The following is a 17,679-nucleotide window of genomic DNA, read 5'->3' on the forward strand; positions in this document are numbered from 1 at the left end:
TTACTTTTGAAACATTTTTCATTAGGATAAAGCCCAATTAATTACATCGCATATTCTTGAATCTAAATCTTTATGCGTATTAATATGATACAAAAAAAATTGCCATATTAGTGTGAAATCACACTAGACTAGTAGTAGTACCAACTACTTGACAATTCGTAGAAAGGTTGCGTGTGGGGCAAAATGCATGACAATTTGGTTAGCAACTAAACCATCCAAGCTACAGAAATCTCAAATCTGGGGCCTCCAGAACTGGACACTTGTCGATCACATAACCTATGTGCCACTTGTCCCTGGCCTAACTCAACCTCCCTGTACCATATATTATCGAATAAAATTTTGTGACCACAAAAAGCACTTCTTTCTTTCTAAAGATCCAAATTTCACCAAATTCCTTTGCTTTCTATTAATAAATACTACCATAACAACTTTTCTTTTCCCATGCACCCACCACCAGAACCTAACCTATAAGTCTATAACTAATTATATATTGAAGGGCAAAATCGTCGTTTCAGGGTCGACTACTTTAATAGAAAAAGCCGTCTGTTTTGGAGTTGGTAGAGCTAGCTAACTGAAGAAGGAATCACTTAACTCGTGTCGGAGGAGGGTGTTTTGGTCATTTGAGGGGTATGAGGGGCTCTGTTAGTTTGGTTAGAGAGTTAGATAAAACCGGGACTAGAAACGAAACGCTTCCTAGTCGGAATCCAAGTAGCGCCGACTGCATGCATGAGGTATACGCGCTATTCTAGGAGTGACGCACACACGTCATCCATGCCACACGAAAGCCATACTCTCTCTCTCTCTAAATGAAAAAATTATAGGACATAACCGATATACCCGTTACGTGGTATAACCAATCCAATGTGTAAGGGTATTATTGAACGATGTGTTTATATTAGTAGGGTATAGTATTAATAACATCCACTCGTATTATAACACATAAACTAATTATATTATATGTCAATATATCGATTATACAGAATAATTTATCCACAAAAATAGGCTTTCCATCAATCATGGAGCTCACACTCACAGGCTCACAGCTATATATATATATATATATATATTCAATAGAAGCTACCCTCGTCTATAGGATGTGGTGATTTTTTGAAATTGGAAATCACAATTTTCCAACCGATGAGATATACCCTGAATTCAGACCCAAAAAAAAAAAAAAAAAAAAGAAGATATACGCATACATGAGTGATAGTCAAAAATATAGATGAGCTGCGATCGCTCTACTCATAACTAGTATAGAAACAAGAAAAAAAAACTTAAATATTATATATAGTTAAGTTGAAACTCAATTACTCTCAAATCTTAAGTAACTAGCGAATAAATATTATAAATTATTTTTTATTTTATGATAAATATTTTCTTTTATGATAAAAAAGAGAGCAATGTTATTCTCACTTCACATAAAACTTTCTTACATTCCTCTAGAGAACGCAATAATGGGAATGCATATAGCGCTCTCCATAAGCAAAAATGGGACCCTTTTCTTATATTATGTACTAGCCAGGTGTTTATAGGAAATTGCTTCTATTTCTATGTATGTATATATATCTAGAGTTTTATTAATCATCGACCCCAGTAAGTGTGTTGTTAATATTAAATTAAGGTAATCTCACACACACACACACATGAAAGATTATGCGTGAGTGTGACAACTTGATCCAATTATATAATTATATTATATTCGTTTTCCACTTTTCCTCATTTAATATATAGTTACGATATTAACCATTATTTAGTAAGTGTGGTGCGATGGCAAGCTTTTTTATTTTTTATTTTTTAAATAAAGATGGTAAGCTTATTCGTATTCCTCGTTAAATAATTCGAATCAAGTTATCACACTCGCACACAATATTACAATTAAATGTAGTTTTTTGCTTCTTCAATTCTCTTGTTCTTCCTTTAAAAGAAAAAAAAGGTCTATTGATTTTAACTACTAAATTTTAATAATTTTTTAGTTTAGGTACCAAAATTAAATAGTATTTTATATTAGGTACTAGTTGAAAAGTCATACAAAATAATAAAATAAAAGGTATTAGAATTTACAAATATTACATCACATGCCACTACAATAAAAAAATAAAAATAACATCACAAATATTACATTAATTTATACTATATTGTATTAAAAACAAATTCAATCTAGTCACAACTTAACTGTGACTGTCTTGGTAAATTGAAAGAGACAACTTACACCACTTATAAACTATGTATTATTTTGAGTAAAAATATTGTTTTGACCTCTATTTATACTATATTATAGTATAATTTCTCTAAAAAAAATTCAATTAAATCACAACTTAATTGTGACTGTCTCACAACTTACATGTGACTGTCATTTAATCACAACTAAATTTGAAGTTGTGAGTGTCGTACAGTCACAACTAAATGTGAAATTGATACTACATTAGCAAATTTTAAAGATAATATAAAAACCTCAAGGGCAATTTATTTAAAACCTTATAAATTTTAACTAACATCCATCATATGTGGGGCAAATGACAAAAATGTCAAATGAAAAAGGCTTAAATCAAAAGGGACATGTTTGTGACCTAATTTAAAAAACTAGATTTAAATTTAATAGTTCAATTGTAATATTATATGGTCTTCATGCTATACCAAAAAATTATTAGGATTTGGTTTTTAATCCTAATTTTCTAAGTTGTAAGACAGTCACAGTTAAGTTGTGACTTAATTGAATTTTTTTTAGAGAAATTATACTATAATATAGTATAAATAGAAGTCAAAATAATACTTTTACTCAAAATAATACATAATATAGTAGTATGAGTTGTTTTTTTCAATTTATCAAGACAGTCACAGTTAAGTTGTGATTTGATTGATTTTTTTTTTTAATACAATATATTATAAATTAATGTAATATTTGTGATGTAATATTTTTTTATTTTTTTATTGTAGTGGCATATGATGTAATATTTGTAAATTCTAATACATTTTACTTTATTATTTTGTTTGATTTTTCAACTAGTACCTAATTTAAAATACTATTTAATTTTAGTACCTAAAATAAAAAGTTATTGAAATTTAGTAGTTAAAATCAATGGACCATTAATATTATTATGTAATAAAAGCAATTGGTCCAATATTTAATTAGAGAAATTAAGTATATGTCTTGGTCCAATGTCATGATCATATCAAATATAATAGAAGCATGTATAGCTATAGCACCACATTTTTAATGCCGAAACCAATATGTAAATCCATGATCGTGGCTAAATAGCCTAAATTAGACCCCTTGTCTATTTCAATTAATTTCCACGTATCACGCGATTATGTAAACGTGAATGATATTAATTGGTGCTTTGATGCTTTCCATGGCCATTTTGGCTTTAATTTTTTTTACTTTTTAATTTATTAATTAAGGACGCTCAAGTGTGCGCTTACCAGTTGACCAAAAGGTCCAATTCTGGCCTATTACAAAAATAAACAGAAATTAGAAATATATATTAAACTCAATGAAACCCTTTGCTAAAAATTAATTACCTACCCAAACAAAATGTGCAGGTATTACGTTGAAATTGATAAATAGATCGTGTCATAATTTTTTACATTTCATTTCAAAGAAGGAGCATATGCCTATAAGATTCTTGTCATCGGATGCCCAAAACAAACATATATAGCACAATATCAAATCAACTCGAGTATATTAAAGAGATTTCCAATTTTTTTTATTTGCTATGGGAGAAATTGATGAGTAATAAATTACTAATAATATCCAAAAGAATAAATTAATGGGAAGGTTATGCACAATTTATGAGATTACTTGCGAGTGTTACGTAACGCAATGCATGCACAATTATCTTATTTGGTACTAATTATTTGTTTGAAAAAAAAGTGCATGCCTTTATTTGAAAGATTGTGTACAAAAATTCCATTTACAGAATATTGAGAAGATTGTGCATATCTTAATTTAAGTTGTTATTTGCACATTCAATTTTTTCTCACTATACCTATTTTATTTTAGATTAAATTTATAATTTTAAAAAAATGATGTGTAGTAAGAAAAAATTAAATGTGTATGTAGCAACCATCTTTATTTATTTATTATAGCATTAAATCATTAATCCATCACTTAATATATATTTTTTTGTCATGTTGTATACTTGTATTAACTAGCTAGTAATAAAATATTGTGGGCCATCCACCTTTTATAGCTGTCATCTTATCACCGCATTCAGTTTGCTGTTTTCCGTTAAAAAATTTCATTAACACGTCTGTTACAATTCAGATGTTGCGGTCTGAAATTGAAAGCGATGAACTGTGAATGTGCATTTTTTATGAGACTCTCTCTCCTTCTCTTTTTTATTTTTTTCTCAAAAAGTTTTGATGAGACATTTTATATTTTTACAGTAGTGCTAGATATATTATATTTTTATACCATAATTTTATATCATCTTATGTGACAACTTACATGACATTCATACATTGGATACTAAAAAGTAAAAATAAAAACTCAAAAATAAAAAATAAATCTATATCCAATAAAGTAATAACACGTAAAATGGTATAAAAATGAGGTATAAAAATATGATAAATATAACATTATTCATATTTTTAATATATCTATATTTTTTATCATGTAATTATTAAAAATAAACATATAAACATATTTTTTATGTACCAAACTACCAACCGCCCACCGGTTTATTGCAATGGTTGCATGCTTGGAGTTGAACAATAACACAACAGCAACCGCTTCTACCCTGTCTCCTTGACTGTGTTGTTTGGTTTGATTGTGTAAGTAGTGATGTATTGGAACAGCAAGCAACCTTTGGTGTATAAGATTTGACTAATTATGTTCATCAACCACTAGCAATATTTTTTCTTATTTTCAAATGAGTCATGTCCAATGGACAACTACGTTTTTATTAAAAAAAAATATGTAACACTTTTTAGCTCTTCGACATCACAAACAAATGCTAACTTAGATGTAAGCTTTTATTAATATTGAATGGTGTATAGGCGTTTGCGCGCGTGTAAAATAGTTGTCAATTGGGGTTGACCCTTTGAAATATATATATATTTAATTGTTGTTCTTCTTAAATCTGCTTCATATAATAATGCTTTCACTATAAAAGGCATTCATTTCATACAATTGATACGAAGTGGGCAATTTCTCTTTTGTTTTGGGTATCTCTCATTTTTCCAAGAACTTAACTCAATTGGGACATATGTTTTTTGGGCACCCTTGAGTTTTATTTCATAGCTATGGGTCTCTTAAAATAATGGACATTTCTTTATTGGTAAAGAAGAAAAAGGAGAATAAAAATGGGACATAGTACTTTGAAAAACATTTGACTGTATAATCTCCTAAAAATAAAAAAATTCTTAATGTATTACAATGTTTTCGATTCCTTTGGAGTGAAAACTTAGAATGAAGAAGAAGTTGGTAGGAATTTGTTAGAGAAGCTTCAATATATTCAAAACCAACCAAAAGCGCATGAAATTGAAGCTCTAATCGACTATTACATATTACCGGCAATACCCAGTGAGTGACTGAGTCACTGAGCGGCAGAGAGAGAGAGTGTGGCATACGCCACAGATCGACACGCCACTGCAAAAGCCATTTGCTTTCACTGAGACCGCCGTAATTGCTTATTGGGGGAGCTAAATTGGTCTTTCCATGTGATCGAATCTGAACCGTTAGATTTCATGCGTTAGATTCGCTCAGAACCACGTGTCGAATATTTATTTGTGTTTTTCGTATTCTTTGTCAGTGCACACCCCACGTGACCTGCATCTCGGAGTGCAACAGATGGATCAGTCAGTGACTCAGTGGTTAAATTCGTAGTTAAATTCCAGGGATGGCCAAGATTTACGTACGCTTCAAGCTTTTATTAATGTAATTTGCACACTACCTGTACTTCCGTTTCAGACTTTCAGTGTTCTTTTCTTTTAGTTTCAGTTTTTATTTTATTTAATCTAAAATGGGCCAATGGCAAGTTCTATGGGCCATGGCAGGCTTAAAGGTTTCTGGGCCAATTGATACCACAATGAGAAGTCCACTATTTAGAAGTGACTTGTTTATGTCAAATTCAATTCCATTGGCAATGTAATGGTCAATATGATTTCACCTAATCAACTGTTTCTTACAGACATAATCACCAAATGTATGGAAGAAAACTTGAAGTCGTCTGTAGTGGGTTGTTCTAATTCTTGTGGCGGTGAAGCTTCTTATAACACATATAAGTCGGTGTGATACATGTAGCATGGTGGACCAAATCAAATATTTGCACCTAGTTTCAAAGTTTCAAAACCGAGTACCGCCGCTAAGTGGGTCACATTGTGGTTTTTCATCCCACAAAATATGCATTCAATATTCAAGATTTTGGTGACGTCCAGCAGCCTCACTCAGATTACATGGCGCAATCATCGCACAACACAAGCAGGCTCCAATTAATTATGGCACCCAAGTGAAACCCAATATGGCTCAATCTCAAGTGAAACCCATGTGTGTGATTTCATGCTATCTTTTTCATTTTTGGCTTGATTGGTCCATTGGTATTATAATCAAAATAATAATATTAGAATATCCAAATTTATCAAATTTATTCACTAAATAATGTGTCCGTACATATTTCAATAAATGAAATACTGACACATCATTTAGGCATTTAGTGAACAAAATTTGATCCTTTCCATAAAAAACATAAGTTCTACTTTCTTCACCATAAACATGGTCCTTTCCAACTGAGTCATCGATTCCATGGGTTTGGATTAGATTGGACTTCTTCAAACTGAACTTTCGGTACTATTAGCAGCTTGAATGATTCCTCCACCCTCCTACCTCAAGATCCTTGAAATCATCTTTTTGTTCTATTGCTATCATTAATTCCTTAATTCTTTTTTGTCCTTCCTTACTCGGATTTTTCCTTTGGCTGAAGAATCCTAATATCATATTCCATAAAGTACTGAACGCGATGGTTTAGTTTAACACATAAATTCTTCTGGTATTACATCACACATCATGTATGACTATGATCAAAGTCTTCAGGAGAAAAAACCAAACAACTTACATTAACTAATATATTCCATGTACCTTAGAAAAATTTAAAAGAATTAATGATTGAGAATGCATCTGATAATGTGATACTTAACTATATTTTCAAGATAATGTAGAATGTCTGCAATATGCATGTTGTCCCAGTTTGCTTCACCTGTATGCAATCCTCTCAAGACTTGACGTATATAAATTAAGGTGCCAAACATCAAACCTGAACCCCAACTTAATGGAGGAGCCACTACTCGACACAGCAGCCTCCGAGTTGAGTCACAAGTCTGGGCAGTCAGGTGGCAACCAGGACTATGCCCCGGTGAGGAGCTTTGATGAGTTTCGGTGTATGTTTTGGATAGAGACAGTGAAGCTGTGGAAAATAGCAGGTCCGGCGGTGATCACTTTACTGTGTCTGTATGGGACTAGCTCAGTCATAAGCCTCTATGTTGGTCATCTCGGAGCTATTGAGCTCTCAGCCATCACCATTTCTCTCGCTGTCATTTCCACCTTCTCTTACGGAATCATGGTTAATATGCTTCCCTTAATATGTTCTTGTTAGATATCTGACATGTTATGTTGTAAACGGTAATTAATGGTCCAGATTGACAGAGTCTGAAAACCTGTCTGACAAGAGAAATTTCCCTTTTTCACTTGTAGATGAACTATTTACACACACACACACACACACACACACATATACATTGTAGGAAGTGTATGTTTTTGAATTGAATTGCAACTCTAAGAATGTACCAAATATGAAAAACTTACATTTGTTCATGAACTGCACAGCTTGGCATGGGGAGTGCTCTGGAGACCCTGTGTGGGCAGGCATTTGGTGCTGGGCAGATTCACATGCTTGGGATTTACATGCAACGCTCATGGATAATCCTATTTGTAACCAGCATGTTCCTCTTGCCAATTTACATCTTTGCCACACCCATTTTAAAGTTGCTAGGCCAAGAAGATGACATAGCCAATCTTGCAGGAACTTTTACAAAGCAAATAATTCCTCAGTTGTTCTCACTTGCCGTTAATTTTCCTGCCCAAAAGTTCCTTCAGGCTCAGAGCAAGGTTAGAGTGGTGGCATGGATTGCAGTTTTGGCTTTGATTGTACACATTGTACTACTATGGCTCTTCATTTTTGTGTTAGATTGGGGCACACTAGGTGCAGCTGTAGCATTTAACATAACTAGATGGGGGATTGCATTGGCCCAAGTTGCGTACATTATGGGTTGGTGCAAAGAGGGTTGGAATGGGTTTTCATGGTTGGCATTTAAGGACATGTGGGCCTTTGTTAGACTCTCCCTTGCCTCTGCTGTGATGCTCTGCCTGGAGATTTGGTACATGATGAGTATAATCCTTGTCACAGGTCATCTAGATAATGAAGTTATAGCAGTTGGTTCCCTTTCTATCTGGTAAGATCTTAATTAATCACCTCCACCCATTTTTTGCTACATAATAAGCTTTTGATTTATAGAAGCATGAATTGCAGAGAATTTGTATCTTAACTTTTTGTCATTCTTGGTTTTTGGTTTCTTTGTTCCTTCATAGCATGAACATTAATGGGTGGGAAGGAATGCTATTTGTTGGAATAAATGTTGCTATAAGGTGAAGAAGCTTTGCTTGAGCCTTGAACTGATATATCTTTCTCTGATTCCCATATTTTCTTAATAAGTATTCGTAACTTGTGGCAGTGTTCGTGTCTCCAATGAGCTCGGATCAGGACGTCCGAGAGCAGCCAAATACTGTGTCTATGTGACAGTGTTTCAATCTCTCCTAATTGGGATTTTTTTCATGACCATTATCTTGTTAACCAAAGACAGTTTCTCCATAATTTTTACAAGTGACAAGGATCTTCAACAAGCGGTCTCTCAATTAGCATACCTTCTTGGGGTAACCATGTTGCTTAACAGTGTCCAGCCAGTAATATCAGGTATCTGCAGTAATTTACAGGTCACTCACTCTGTGTTATGAATGAATGTTATATATGATATGTGTATTATATATGATATGTGTATCTTGTTAAGCCAATTTTTGCTTGTTCTTGCAGGTGTTGCAATTGGAGGTGGATGGCAGGCATTGGTAGCTTATATAAACTTGGGTTGTTACTACATTTTTGGACTTCCTCTTGGATACATTCTTTGTCATGTTGTAAATTTGGGAGTGATGGTAATAGTTTTTTTAAAATTTTTATGAAAAATGAAAGACCAAGTAGCTTCACTAGTGTTAATGAATACTATGATTGATGTTAGGGACTTTGGGGGGGCATGATATGTGGAACTGCTCTCCAAACCTTACTTCTGTTACTCGTGCTGTACAAAACCAACTGGAACAAAGAGGTAATCATAAGTTCATTGCAAAATTTCAAACTTTGGTTCCTGAATTTCATCAACTCTCTTTCCATTCCCCAAAATTCGAACAGACTGGATAATATTCATATACAAGTAACAAAGGAAAAATTTTAAAAAAACCCTGCATGTTTCTGCAATTTTATATTAAGAAATCGAATTGCAGGTGGAGCAAACAACAAAACGCTTGAGGAGGTGGGCAAGACACCAAAACTGAGACTACAGCTGAAAGTATATGAATTCTCTGCCTATTCATTGTTGAAACCTTGCCTTGCCTTTGCTTTTCTTTCCTCCTATTTTTTCGTCTGTTAATCAGTCTCCATGTATGCATGTTCCCTACTTATTTCTAAATAATATAGTTTTCCAGAACTGAGACTACTCTGAGATTTCATGCCCTTGATTTCTAGGAAGGCAATGATCATGAGCACGCCTTCTGGTATACAATAGTTGATTGATGAGTCTAATTAACCACACATCTCTATGGACCAATTCTCACTACACATAATTTTAGGCCTCTAGACAGTTTATGAACAAAGATGACGACAGAATTTCACTAATGACCAAAGGAGATTGCATTTACATAAGAGTGATTGATCACAAAAGAGTACATAATTCTTGCTCATAAGCTGATAAAGCTAATAAAGTGGCAATTGACTATGTTTGTGACTTGAATTTAAGCCACATGGTTAACACCTTCCTTCTCCAATTTTAGGTAGAACTGAATTAGATGCATCCAGAAAACTAAGTTGAGTTCACAGCGACCAAACTTGGGGTGCTAAAACCCTTCGTACCTAACACATCAAACGCCAAACATATATAACAATGCACGCCTAACAAATGAAAACAATACATGATGGACAATCACCAACTGTGAACTATGACAAGTCTGCCAAACTGCTTCGACAGATGGGACCAACTGTTAGCTATGATGTATCAGTTTCAGACCACTAAGTTTGTGCAAAGTATATGAGAGCATAATGCTCAAAATTAAAGTCCTTAATTACTTGTTGGAGCTAGATAGCAGTACCCTTCTGATTAATATCAAATGGAAACACCGTTGGTGATCAAAGCCAACCCAGTAGAACCTGACTATGCGCCAGTGAGGAGCATTCAGGAGGCCATGTGGGTCTCCTGGAAAGAGACGGTGAAGCTGTGGAGAATTGCAGCTCCGGTGGCATTTACCATGCTTTTTCAGTACCTGTTTCAATCTATCACCACCATATTCGTAGGCCATCTAGGAGACCTTCAGCTCTCTGCTGTTTCCCTTTCTCACAATGTCATTGGCAGCATCTCTTTTGGTATTCTGGTTTGCATCGATACATCCCTCAATCATATTCATCGACACAAATTTAAAAACTTTATTCAACTTGGTATCAAAGGAACCAGAGTCTAAACTAATTGTACATTATATTTATGTAGCAAGGTATGACAACTGCACTGGGAACACTTTGTGGTCAAGCGTATGGTGCAGGCCAAGTTGGGTCACTTGGTATCTATATGCAGCGCTCATGGATTATCCTATGGATCACTTCCATCATCCTTTCACCAGTTTATATTTTTGCCACTCCAATTTTAAAGATTTTAGGCCAAGAAGACCATATAGCTAAGCTTGCTGGAAAATATAGTATAAAAATAATTCCTCAAATGTTTTCCTGTGCCATCAATTTGCCCACCCAGAGGTTCCTTCAGGCTCAGAGCAAGGTTAGCGTGATCGCATGGATTGCCTTTCTGGCTCTAATTATACACACAGGACTGCTTTAACTCTTCATTAGTGTATTTGGCTGGGGAACAAATGGTGCAGCTGTAGCTTATGACATCACATACTGGGGAGTTGCAATTTCTCAAGTTGTGTATGCTACAGTTTGGTGTAAAGAGGGTTGGAATGGGCTTTCATGGTTGGCATTTAAGGAGGTTTGGGCTTTTGCCAGGCTATCCCTTGCCTCATGCATGATGTTTTGCCTAGATTTATGGTACAGAAGAAGTATAAACATTCTTGCTGGTCAACTTGAAAATGCAGTCATTGCTCTTGGTTCCTCTTCCATATGGTAAGAGACCATGACAATGCTTGTGCAATTTGCATATACAACATATGAAATCCAATAAGCACATTAATGCAGTCATCTCCATGACTGAAATTTAAGTTGTCCTTTTATTTGTGTTCAATTTCATTGATTAACTTTTATTTTTCAGCATGAACATTCAGAATTGGGAAATCAGTTTGTTGTTTGGAATAAATGCTGCTATAAGGTAAATGCTGCTATATGTCTTTACTGTCCTTTCCATTTTGCTGGTGCTGCTAATAAGATCAAATTGCTAATGATCTACCATTTGTTCCTTCACTGATTTCTACATATATGGTTCCCTCTGTAGCATCCGAGTCTCCAATGAACTAGGAAAAGGGCACCCAAGAGGGGCCAAATACTCTGTCTTTGTTGCAGTCTTGCAATCTCTCGTTTTCGGGATTTTATCCATGATTGTTATCATCATAAGTAGAGACTACTTTGCCATCATCTTCACCAACAGTGAAGATATGCAACGAGCTGTTGCTCGTTTAGCATGCCTTCTTGCTGTAGCCTTGCTTCTTAGTAGCTGTGCAGAAGTGTTAACAGGTACCTTAGTGTGGCTTCTCCTTACTTCCACAGTTGTACTCATGCAATTTTACACTGCTAACCTTCAAGTCCCCTTTCTTGGTCACTTTTGCAGGTGTTGCTATTGGAGGTGGATGGCAAGTTATGGTAGCTTATATAAATTTGGCTTCTTATTATTTATTTGGGCTACCACTTGCTATCCTTCTCGGCTTCAAAGCAAATTTGGGTGACATGGTAATACTAGCTTCTCTATCTTCCACAACAGATTATTTTAACATCAAGGCCAGCTGGCCTTACCAGTATGACTCAAAATACTATATATTATACCTTGTCTCCTTGTCTAATAATTTTTTTTTTATTTCTGCTTAATTTAGTCTTTATTTTTTGTTTGATTCTGGATTTTTCAACATAGGGACTTTGGGTTGGCATAATATGTGGAAGTGCTCTTCAGATCCTATTCCTATTGATTGTGACATTTAGAACCAACTGGGACAAGGAGGTAAATAATCAAGTAGAATATCATCAATTTATGTTAAGGTCCAAGTGCATGTAAAATCTTGTACTCCAATATCATGTTATGTTAATTAAGTTGGTAAAATTGAAGTGAAGGCATGGATTTCACTATATATATGGTTCTTGCATTACATGATTGAATTTATATTGCAGGTGGAGCAAACAATAAAGCGCATAAAGAAGTGGGGAAGCCAAGAAATAGATTAAAACTCACTCGTCCTTGTGATCTTTGATGTCCTCTATTAATTAGATTATAATTATTATAATTAAACCACGGTTGGGCCTGTTTCTCAGTAGCTAGCACTTGCAGTGCTACGGAAAAAAGATGCATGAAAACGATACAATCGAGCAAAATTCTAGAATCAGTCGATCATTTTATAGAATCAGTCGATCAATTTCAGGCATACCTTACTCAAGTCAGAGAAAACTAGAAAAGAGTCAACTCGACCAACATATAGCAATTCAGTAGATTAATTAACACAAACTATAGAGAGTTTTAAAAAAAAAAAATTAAAGATTTAAATGTCGCCAAAACCCATTTGCAATTTTACTTTTATTTTCCCATAAAGAAAGAAATCACTTTTATTTTAAAAGATATAAAAAGCACAAAAAGGTGTGGTTATTTTATCAAAAGGAAAAAAATAAAAAGGTTTAAGTGAAGCTATGGCTCTATGAGACCTTGAGAATGAGATATTTTGGTTGTTGGTTATGGTATTAGAAGCGTCAAATACTATTGAGCTGAGGACAAACGTATGGGACCTTCTAGTTTCACACTTTCACATATCAGTTTCAAACCACACATTGTTAATTTATAATAATGTCAATTATGTCAGTTGTCACCATAGCTAAATTTGCTTTATACAGTGAGGAACTGAGGACAGTGCTTTCTCTCTCTCTCTCTCACCCACTACAGAACACTCCAATTTGGGTGTACCCCAATTTTTTTTTGCTTAATGAAGTTGCTGAGGCTTTAAGTTTAAGACTCCAAATCAAAAAGAAAGAAGAATGATATAACTGAGAGCATAATGCTACAGAAACTGGCCGTACCCTTGTGAATATAATATCCCTGGTTAATTTGTGTGGTATATACCAAATGGAAGCACCGTTGGTGATGAAAGCCAAGGCAGTAGAGCCTGACTATGTGGAAGTGAGGAGCTTTGAGGAGGCCATGTGGGTCTCCTGGAAAGAGACAGTGAAGCTGTGGAGAATTGCAGCTCCGGTGGCTTTTACCTGTCTGTTTCAGTACCTGATTCAGTCCATCACCACCATCTTTGTGGGCCATCTCGGAGACCTTCAGCTCTCTGCTGTTTCCCTTTCTCACACTGTCATCGCCGGCATCTCTTTTGGTTTCCTGGTATGCATTTGTGCATCCCTCAGTCATTCACATGTACACAGTTGTTTTCTATATGTATTTATCAATTCACATGTACCTATTTGTACTGTATCTTAATTACTTATTGAGTACTTTTATAAATGGTGCTAAAGACTAAAGAGTATGTATTTTTCCCATTTAAAAGGACTATATTTGACTTGTGTTGAAGGAATCAGAGACTAATTTAATATAATTGTACAAATTTATTATGTAGCAAGGTATGGCAACTGCACTGGGAACACTTTGTGGTCAGGCATATGGTGCAGGCCAAGTTGGGTCACTTGGTATCTATATGCAGCGCTCATGGATTATCCTATGGATAGCTTGTATCATCCTCACACCAGTTTATATTTTTGCCACTCCAATTCTAAAGATTTTAGGCCAAGAAGATCATATAGCAGACATTTCTGGAAAATATAGCATATTGATAATTCCTCAAATGTTTTCCTTTGCCATCAGTTTGCCTACCCTGAGGTTCCTTCAGGCTCAGAGCAAGGTTAGCGTGATGGCATGGATTGCCTTTGTCGCTCTAATTATTCAAACTGGACTGCTTTATCTCTTTATCAATGTATTTGGCTGGGGAACAAATGGTGCAGCTGTGGCTTATGACATCACAAGCTGGGGAGTTGCAGTTGGTCAAGTTGTGTATGCTATAGTTTTGTGTAAAGAGGGGTGGAATGGATTTTCGTGGTTTGCATTTAAGGAGATTTGGGCTTTTTTCAAGCTTTCCCTTGCCTCATGTATCATGTTCTGCCTAGAGCTATGGTATCCCATGAGTATAAGCATTCTTGTAGGTCAACTTGAAAATGCAGTGATTGCTCTTGGTTCCTTTTCTATATGGTAAGATCATGACAATTTGCAACAGACATATGCATTGTATACTAATTTGTAAACACATATGAAAGCCATAAAACACATTTTTAATTTTCCATTCTCTAATTTGGTCTGATGTGCACTTGTTATCATCGACATGACTGAAATGATCAAGTTAGCATTTTATTTGTGCTCATTCTTTCAATTTTTATCTTTTCAGCATGAACATTCAGAATTGGGAACTCCAGTTGTTGGTTGGAATAAATGCTGCTATATGGTAAATACTGCTATGTGTCTTTACTGTACTTCCCATTTTGCTTGTGTGTTGTTGCTATGACATTGCTAATGATCTATCATTATTCCTTTGCTGTATTGATCCCTATGTAGCATTCGAGTCTCCAATGAACTTGGAAAGGGGAACCCAAGAGCAGCCAAATACTCTGTCTGTGCTGCAGTATTGCAATCTCTGATTCTTGGGACTTTATCTATGATTGTTATGATCACACGGAGAGACAACTTTGCCATCATTTTCTCCGACAGTGAAGAAATGCAACGAGCAACAGCTCGCTTAGCATACCTTCTTGGTGTAAACATGCTTCTTATTAGCGGTACACAAGTGTTAACAGGTATCTCTTTTAGTGTGGCTTTTGCTCACTTCCACAGTTCTGCTCATGCAATGTTCCACTGCTAAGCTTCCAACCCCTTTTCTTGGTCATTTTTGCAGGTGTTGCGGTTGGAGGTGGATGGCAAGTGATGGTAGCTTATATAAATTTGGTTTGTTATTATTTATTTGGGATCCCACTTGCAATCCTTCTTGGCTTTAAAGCAAATCTAGGTGTCATGGTAATATTAGCTTCTCTATCTTCCTCTACAAATTGATTAAAGCTTTATTAAATTGGGTGGGTGTCAGTTCTTGCCTATAGGACTTCAAAAACTATTATACCTTAACTGGGAATTTGCTTCCACATTGTCCTGTGTCTAAGATGAGGGCTATGATGATTTGCATCAATTCTATTCACTGATGGCTAATTTTCTTCCTATCCTCTCTTTATCTAATAATTCTCATTTCTGCTTAATTTTTCTTTGAATTCTGGATTTTACAACCTAGGGACTCTTGGGTGGCATGGTGAGTGGAAGTGCTCTTCAGATCATTTTCCTATTGATTGTAACTTGTAGAACCAACTGGGACAAAGAGGTAATGAAGTAGAATCTCATATGCAAACCCATCCCTTGGTGTTGGTATCATATATATTATACATGTATATAAGTATATTATGTTCTATGGTTCTTGGCTTCTTGCATTTCATGATTGAATTTGTATTACTTGCAGGTGGAGCAAACAACAAAGCGCATAAAGAAGTGGGGAAGCCAAGAAATAAATTAAAACTGAGAAATTAAATAGTTTGCTGAATTAAGGTTTATTAGTTTATTTCTCAGTAGGTACAGGTGTGTTTCCTAGTTTTATTTTGGGATAGTTAACGTGGTAATATACATATAGATACAACTCCTGTAGTGAATAATTCTTCAATAAATGAAAATTACAAAGAAGTTGTGGCGTCCAGGCCTCCACGATACCAGTTGCATGGTCGCTGGCTCACTGAAACTATATTACCCTAATGTAAATTCCACAATCTCTTCTTCTTATGTATTTAATCTTTAAATGCACAAGTTGGGAAATTCTTAAAATTTTTGGATTGGTTGAGTAATCGAATGGGTGCAAATAGAAGTACCAAGATACTTAAAGCCAAAAGTTTACAATAATAATAGTAATACTAATATCTTACAAAATGAAATTAAAAGTGAAACAAATAGATTTGGAGTAAAGGGTAACTTTGACAATAAATTGTAGTATTGTACGGTCAATGATGTGTTGCGTTTCACAACAAGCGATATTCCTTTCTTATGGCTACTGGTTTTGGCAGTAATGTCACTTCCATGTAAATCAAATAGATGAAATAAAGAAAGGACAGTGTAATAAAATCATTCATATCTTCGAAACCATATAGGTGAGAATTCAAGCTGTTTCAACCTAAACTTTTAAACACACAAAATTTTCTATGAAAAAAAGAAAAAGAAAAAGGAAAGACAAATAATTTGGGGTCTTTCTTTTTTTTTTTTTTTTTGAGAAAGATAATTCGGGTTCCATAATATATAGTTGGTAATTGGTATGTTCAGATTTTTCGTTTGTTCTGAACATATGTACCATCATAGATGAAAGCCCAAAGGCTAAAAGGACAACAAGAGGGAAGCCCAACATAGATTTTTTTATGCCCAACAAGAGGAGAGCCCAACAAGAGGGGACCAACACAGATTTTTCATTTGCCCACCTTGTTTCAGAAACAGATTATCTGCAAATCAGAATTTGGAAGGCAATGACAGTCTAGTTTTTTTTTTTTTTTGAGTTAATTATAATTACACCCCTGATGTTTATTGTTTTTTCACATACACCCCATGGGGTTTCAACAATTACACATACACCCCCTGAGGTTTCAAAAATATTGCATATAACCCCCTATAGTGAGACGAAAAATGATGAGAAATTATGCAAAAAAGTATGCTAAGGGATGAAATGACCTAATAAGATTATGCAAAAAAGTATGCTAAGGTATAAGGTCCAACCTCAATACAAATATTTTTTTTTTGTTTTTTTATTTTTTTCTCTTGTAGGGGGTTATACGCAATAGTTTCAAAACCTTATGGGGTGTATGTGTAATTTTTGAAACCCCAGAGGGTGTATGTGAAAAAGACGATAAACCTCAGAGGGTGTAAATGTTATTAACTTTTTTTTTTTAGGCAGTCTAGAATACTAGCCTAAAGCTTAAAACTCTTTAAAAAAAAAAGTGTACTTAAAGCCTAAATAAGTAAAACAATCATAATGGGTTCTATATACTTGTAAATTACACAAATCTTTTCTTGATTTTATAAACCTCCTCCTTATTTGTGAAAATTATTCCAACATTTAAATAATTCACATACTCATATGTTTAATGGGTGTTTAGAAGGTTTACCTCATAA

At 34.6% G+C, this 17,679-nt stretch overlaps 2 protein-coding genes and 2 pseudogenes across 2 annotated transcripts; all 4 read left to right on the plus strand.

Moving 5' to 3' along the window:
- Positions 1 to 7,265: 7,265 nt before the first annotated feature.
- On the plus strand, positions 7,266 to 9,617 carry LOC147289377 (protein DETOXIFICATION 35-like; annotated as a pseudogene).
- Positions 9,618 to 10,423: 806 nt separating this feature from the next.
- Positions 10,424 to 11,139, plus strand: LOC147289378 (protein DETOXIFICATION 35 pseudogene; annotated as a pseudogene).
- LOC147289379 (protein DETOXIFICATION 35-like) lies at positions 10,987 to 12,753 on the plus strand. The gene is made up of 6 exons (XM_086236337.1): positions 10,987 to 11,423; positions 11,569 to 11,625; positions 11,749 to 11,987; positions 12,082 to 12,200; positions 12,379 to 12,465; positions 12,633 to 12,753. Exons 1-6 carry the CDS (start codon positions 11,326 to 11,328, stop codon positions 12,684 to 12,686), a joined length of 654 nt encoding a protein of 217 aa, XP_086092463.1. The 5' UTR covers positions 10,987 to 11,325; the 3' UTR covers positions 12,687 to 12,753.
- A 579-nt stretch (positions 12,754 to 13,332) lies between these two features.
- Positions 13,333 to 16,233, plus strand: LOC147289380 (protein DETOXIFICATION 35-like). The gene is made up of 7 exons (XM_086235268.1): positions 13,333 to 13,833; positions 14,066 to 14,691; positions 14,885 to 14,941; positions 15,052 to 15,290; positions 15,389 to 15,507; positions 15,773 to 15,859; positions 15,995 to 16,233. Exons 1-7 carry the CDS (start codon positions 13,573 to 13,575, stop codon positions 16,046 to 16,048), a joined length of 1,443 nt encoding a protein of 480 aa, XP_086091394.1. The 5' UTR covers positions 13,333 to 13,572; the 3' UTR covers positions 16,049 to 16,233.
- Positions 16,234 to 17,679: the final 1,446 nt, after the last annotated feature.

The sequence above is a fragment of the Dryas octopetala genome, chromosome 3 (assembly GCF_963921425.1).
Source record: "Dryas octopetala chromosome 3, drDryOcto1.1, whole genome shotgun sequence".
Classification (NCBI taxonomy): Eukaryota; Viridiplantae; Streptophyta; class Magnoliopsida; order Rosales; family Rosaceae; genus Dryas; species Dryas octopetala.

Bases quoted from the DNA above. Each gene is read 5' to 3' on its own strand.
- LOC147289379 (XM_086236337.1), top strand. From the start codon at position 11,326: ATGATGTTTTGCCTAGATTTATGGTACAGAAGAAGTATAAACATTCTT. The intron at 12,201-12,378 runs GTAATACTAGCT...TTTTCAACATAG, and splicing joins AAGCAAATTTGGGTGACATG to GGACTTTGGGTTGGCATAAT. The intron at 12,466-12,632 runs GTAAATAATCAA...TTTATATTGCAG, and splicing joins GAACCAACTGGGACAAGGAG to GTGGAGCAAACAATAAAGCG.
- LOC147289380 (XM_086235268.1), top strand. From the start codon at position 13,573: ATGGAAGCACCGTTGGTGATGAAAGCCAAGGCAGTAGAGCCTGACTAT. The intron at 14,942-15,051 runs GTAAATACTGCT...ATCCCTATGTAG, and splicing joins GGAATAAATGCTGCTATATG to CATTCGAGTCTCCAATGAAC. The intron at 15,291-15,388 runs GTATCTCTTTTA...TCATTTTTGCAG, and splicing joins CGGTACACAAGTGTTAACAG to GTGTTGCGGTTGGAGGTGGA.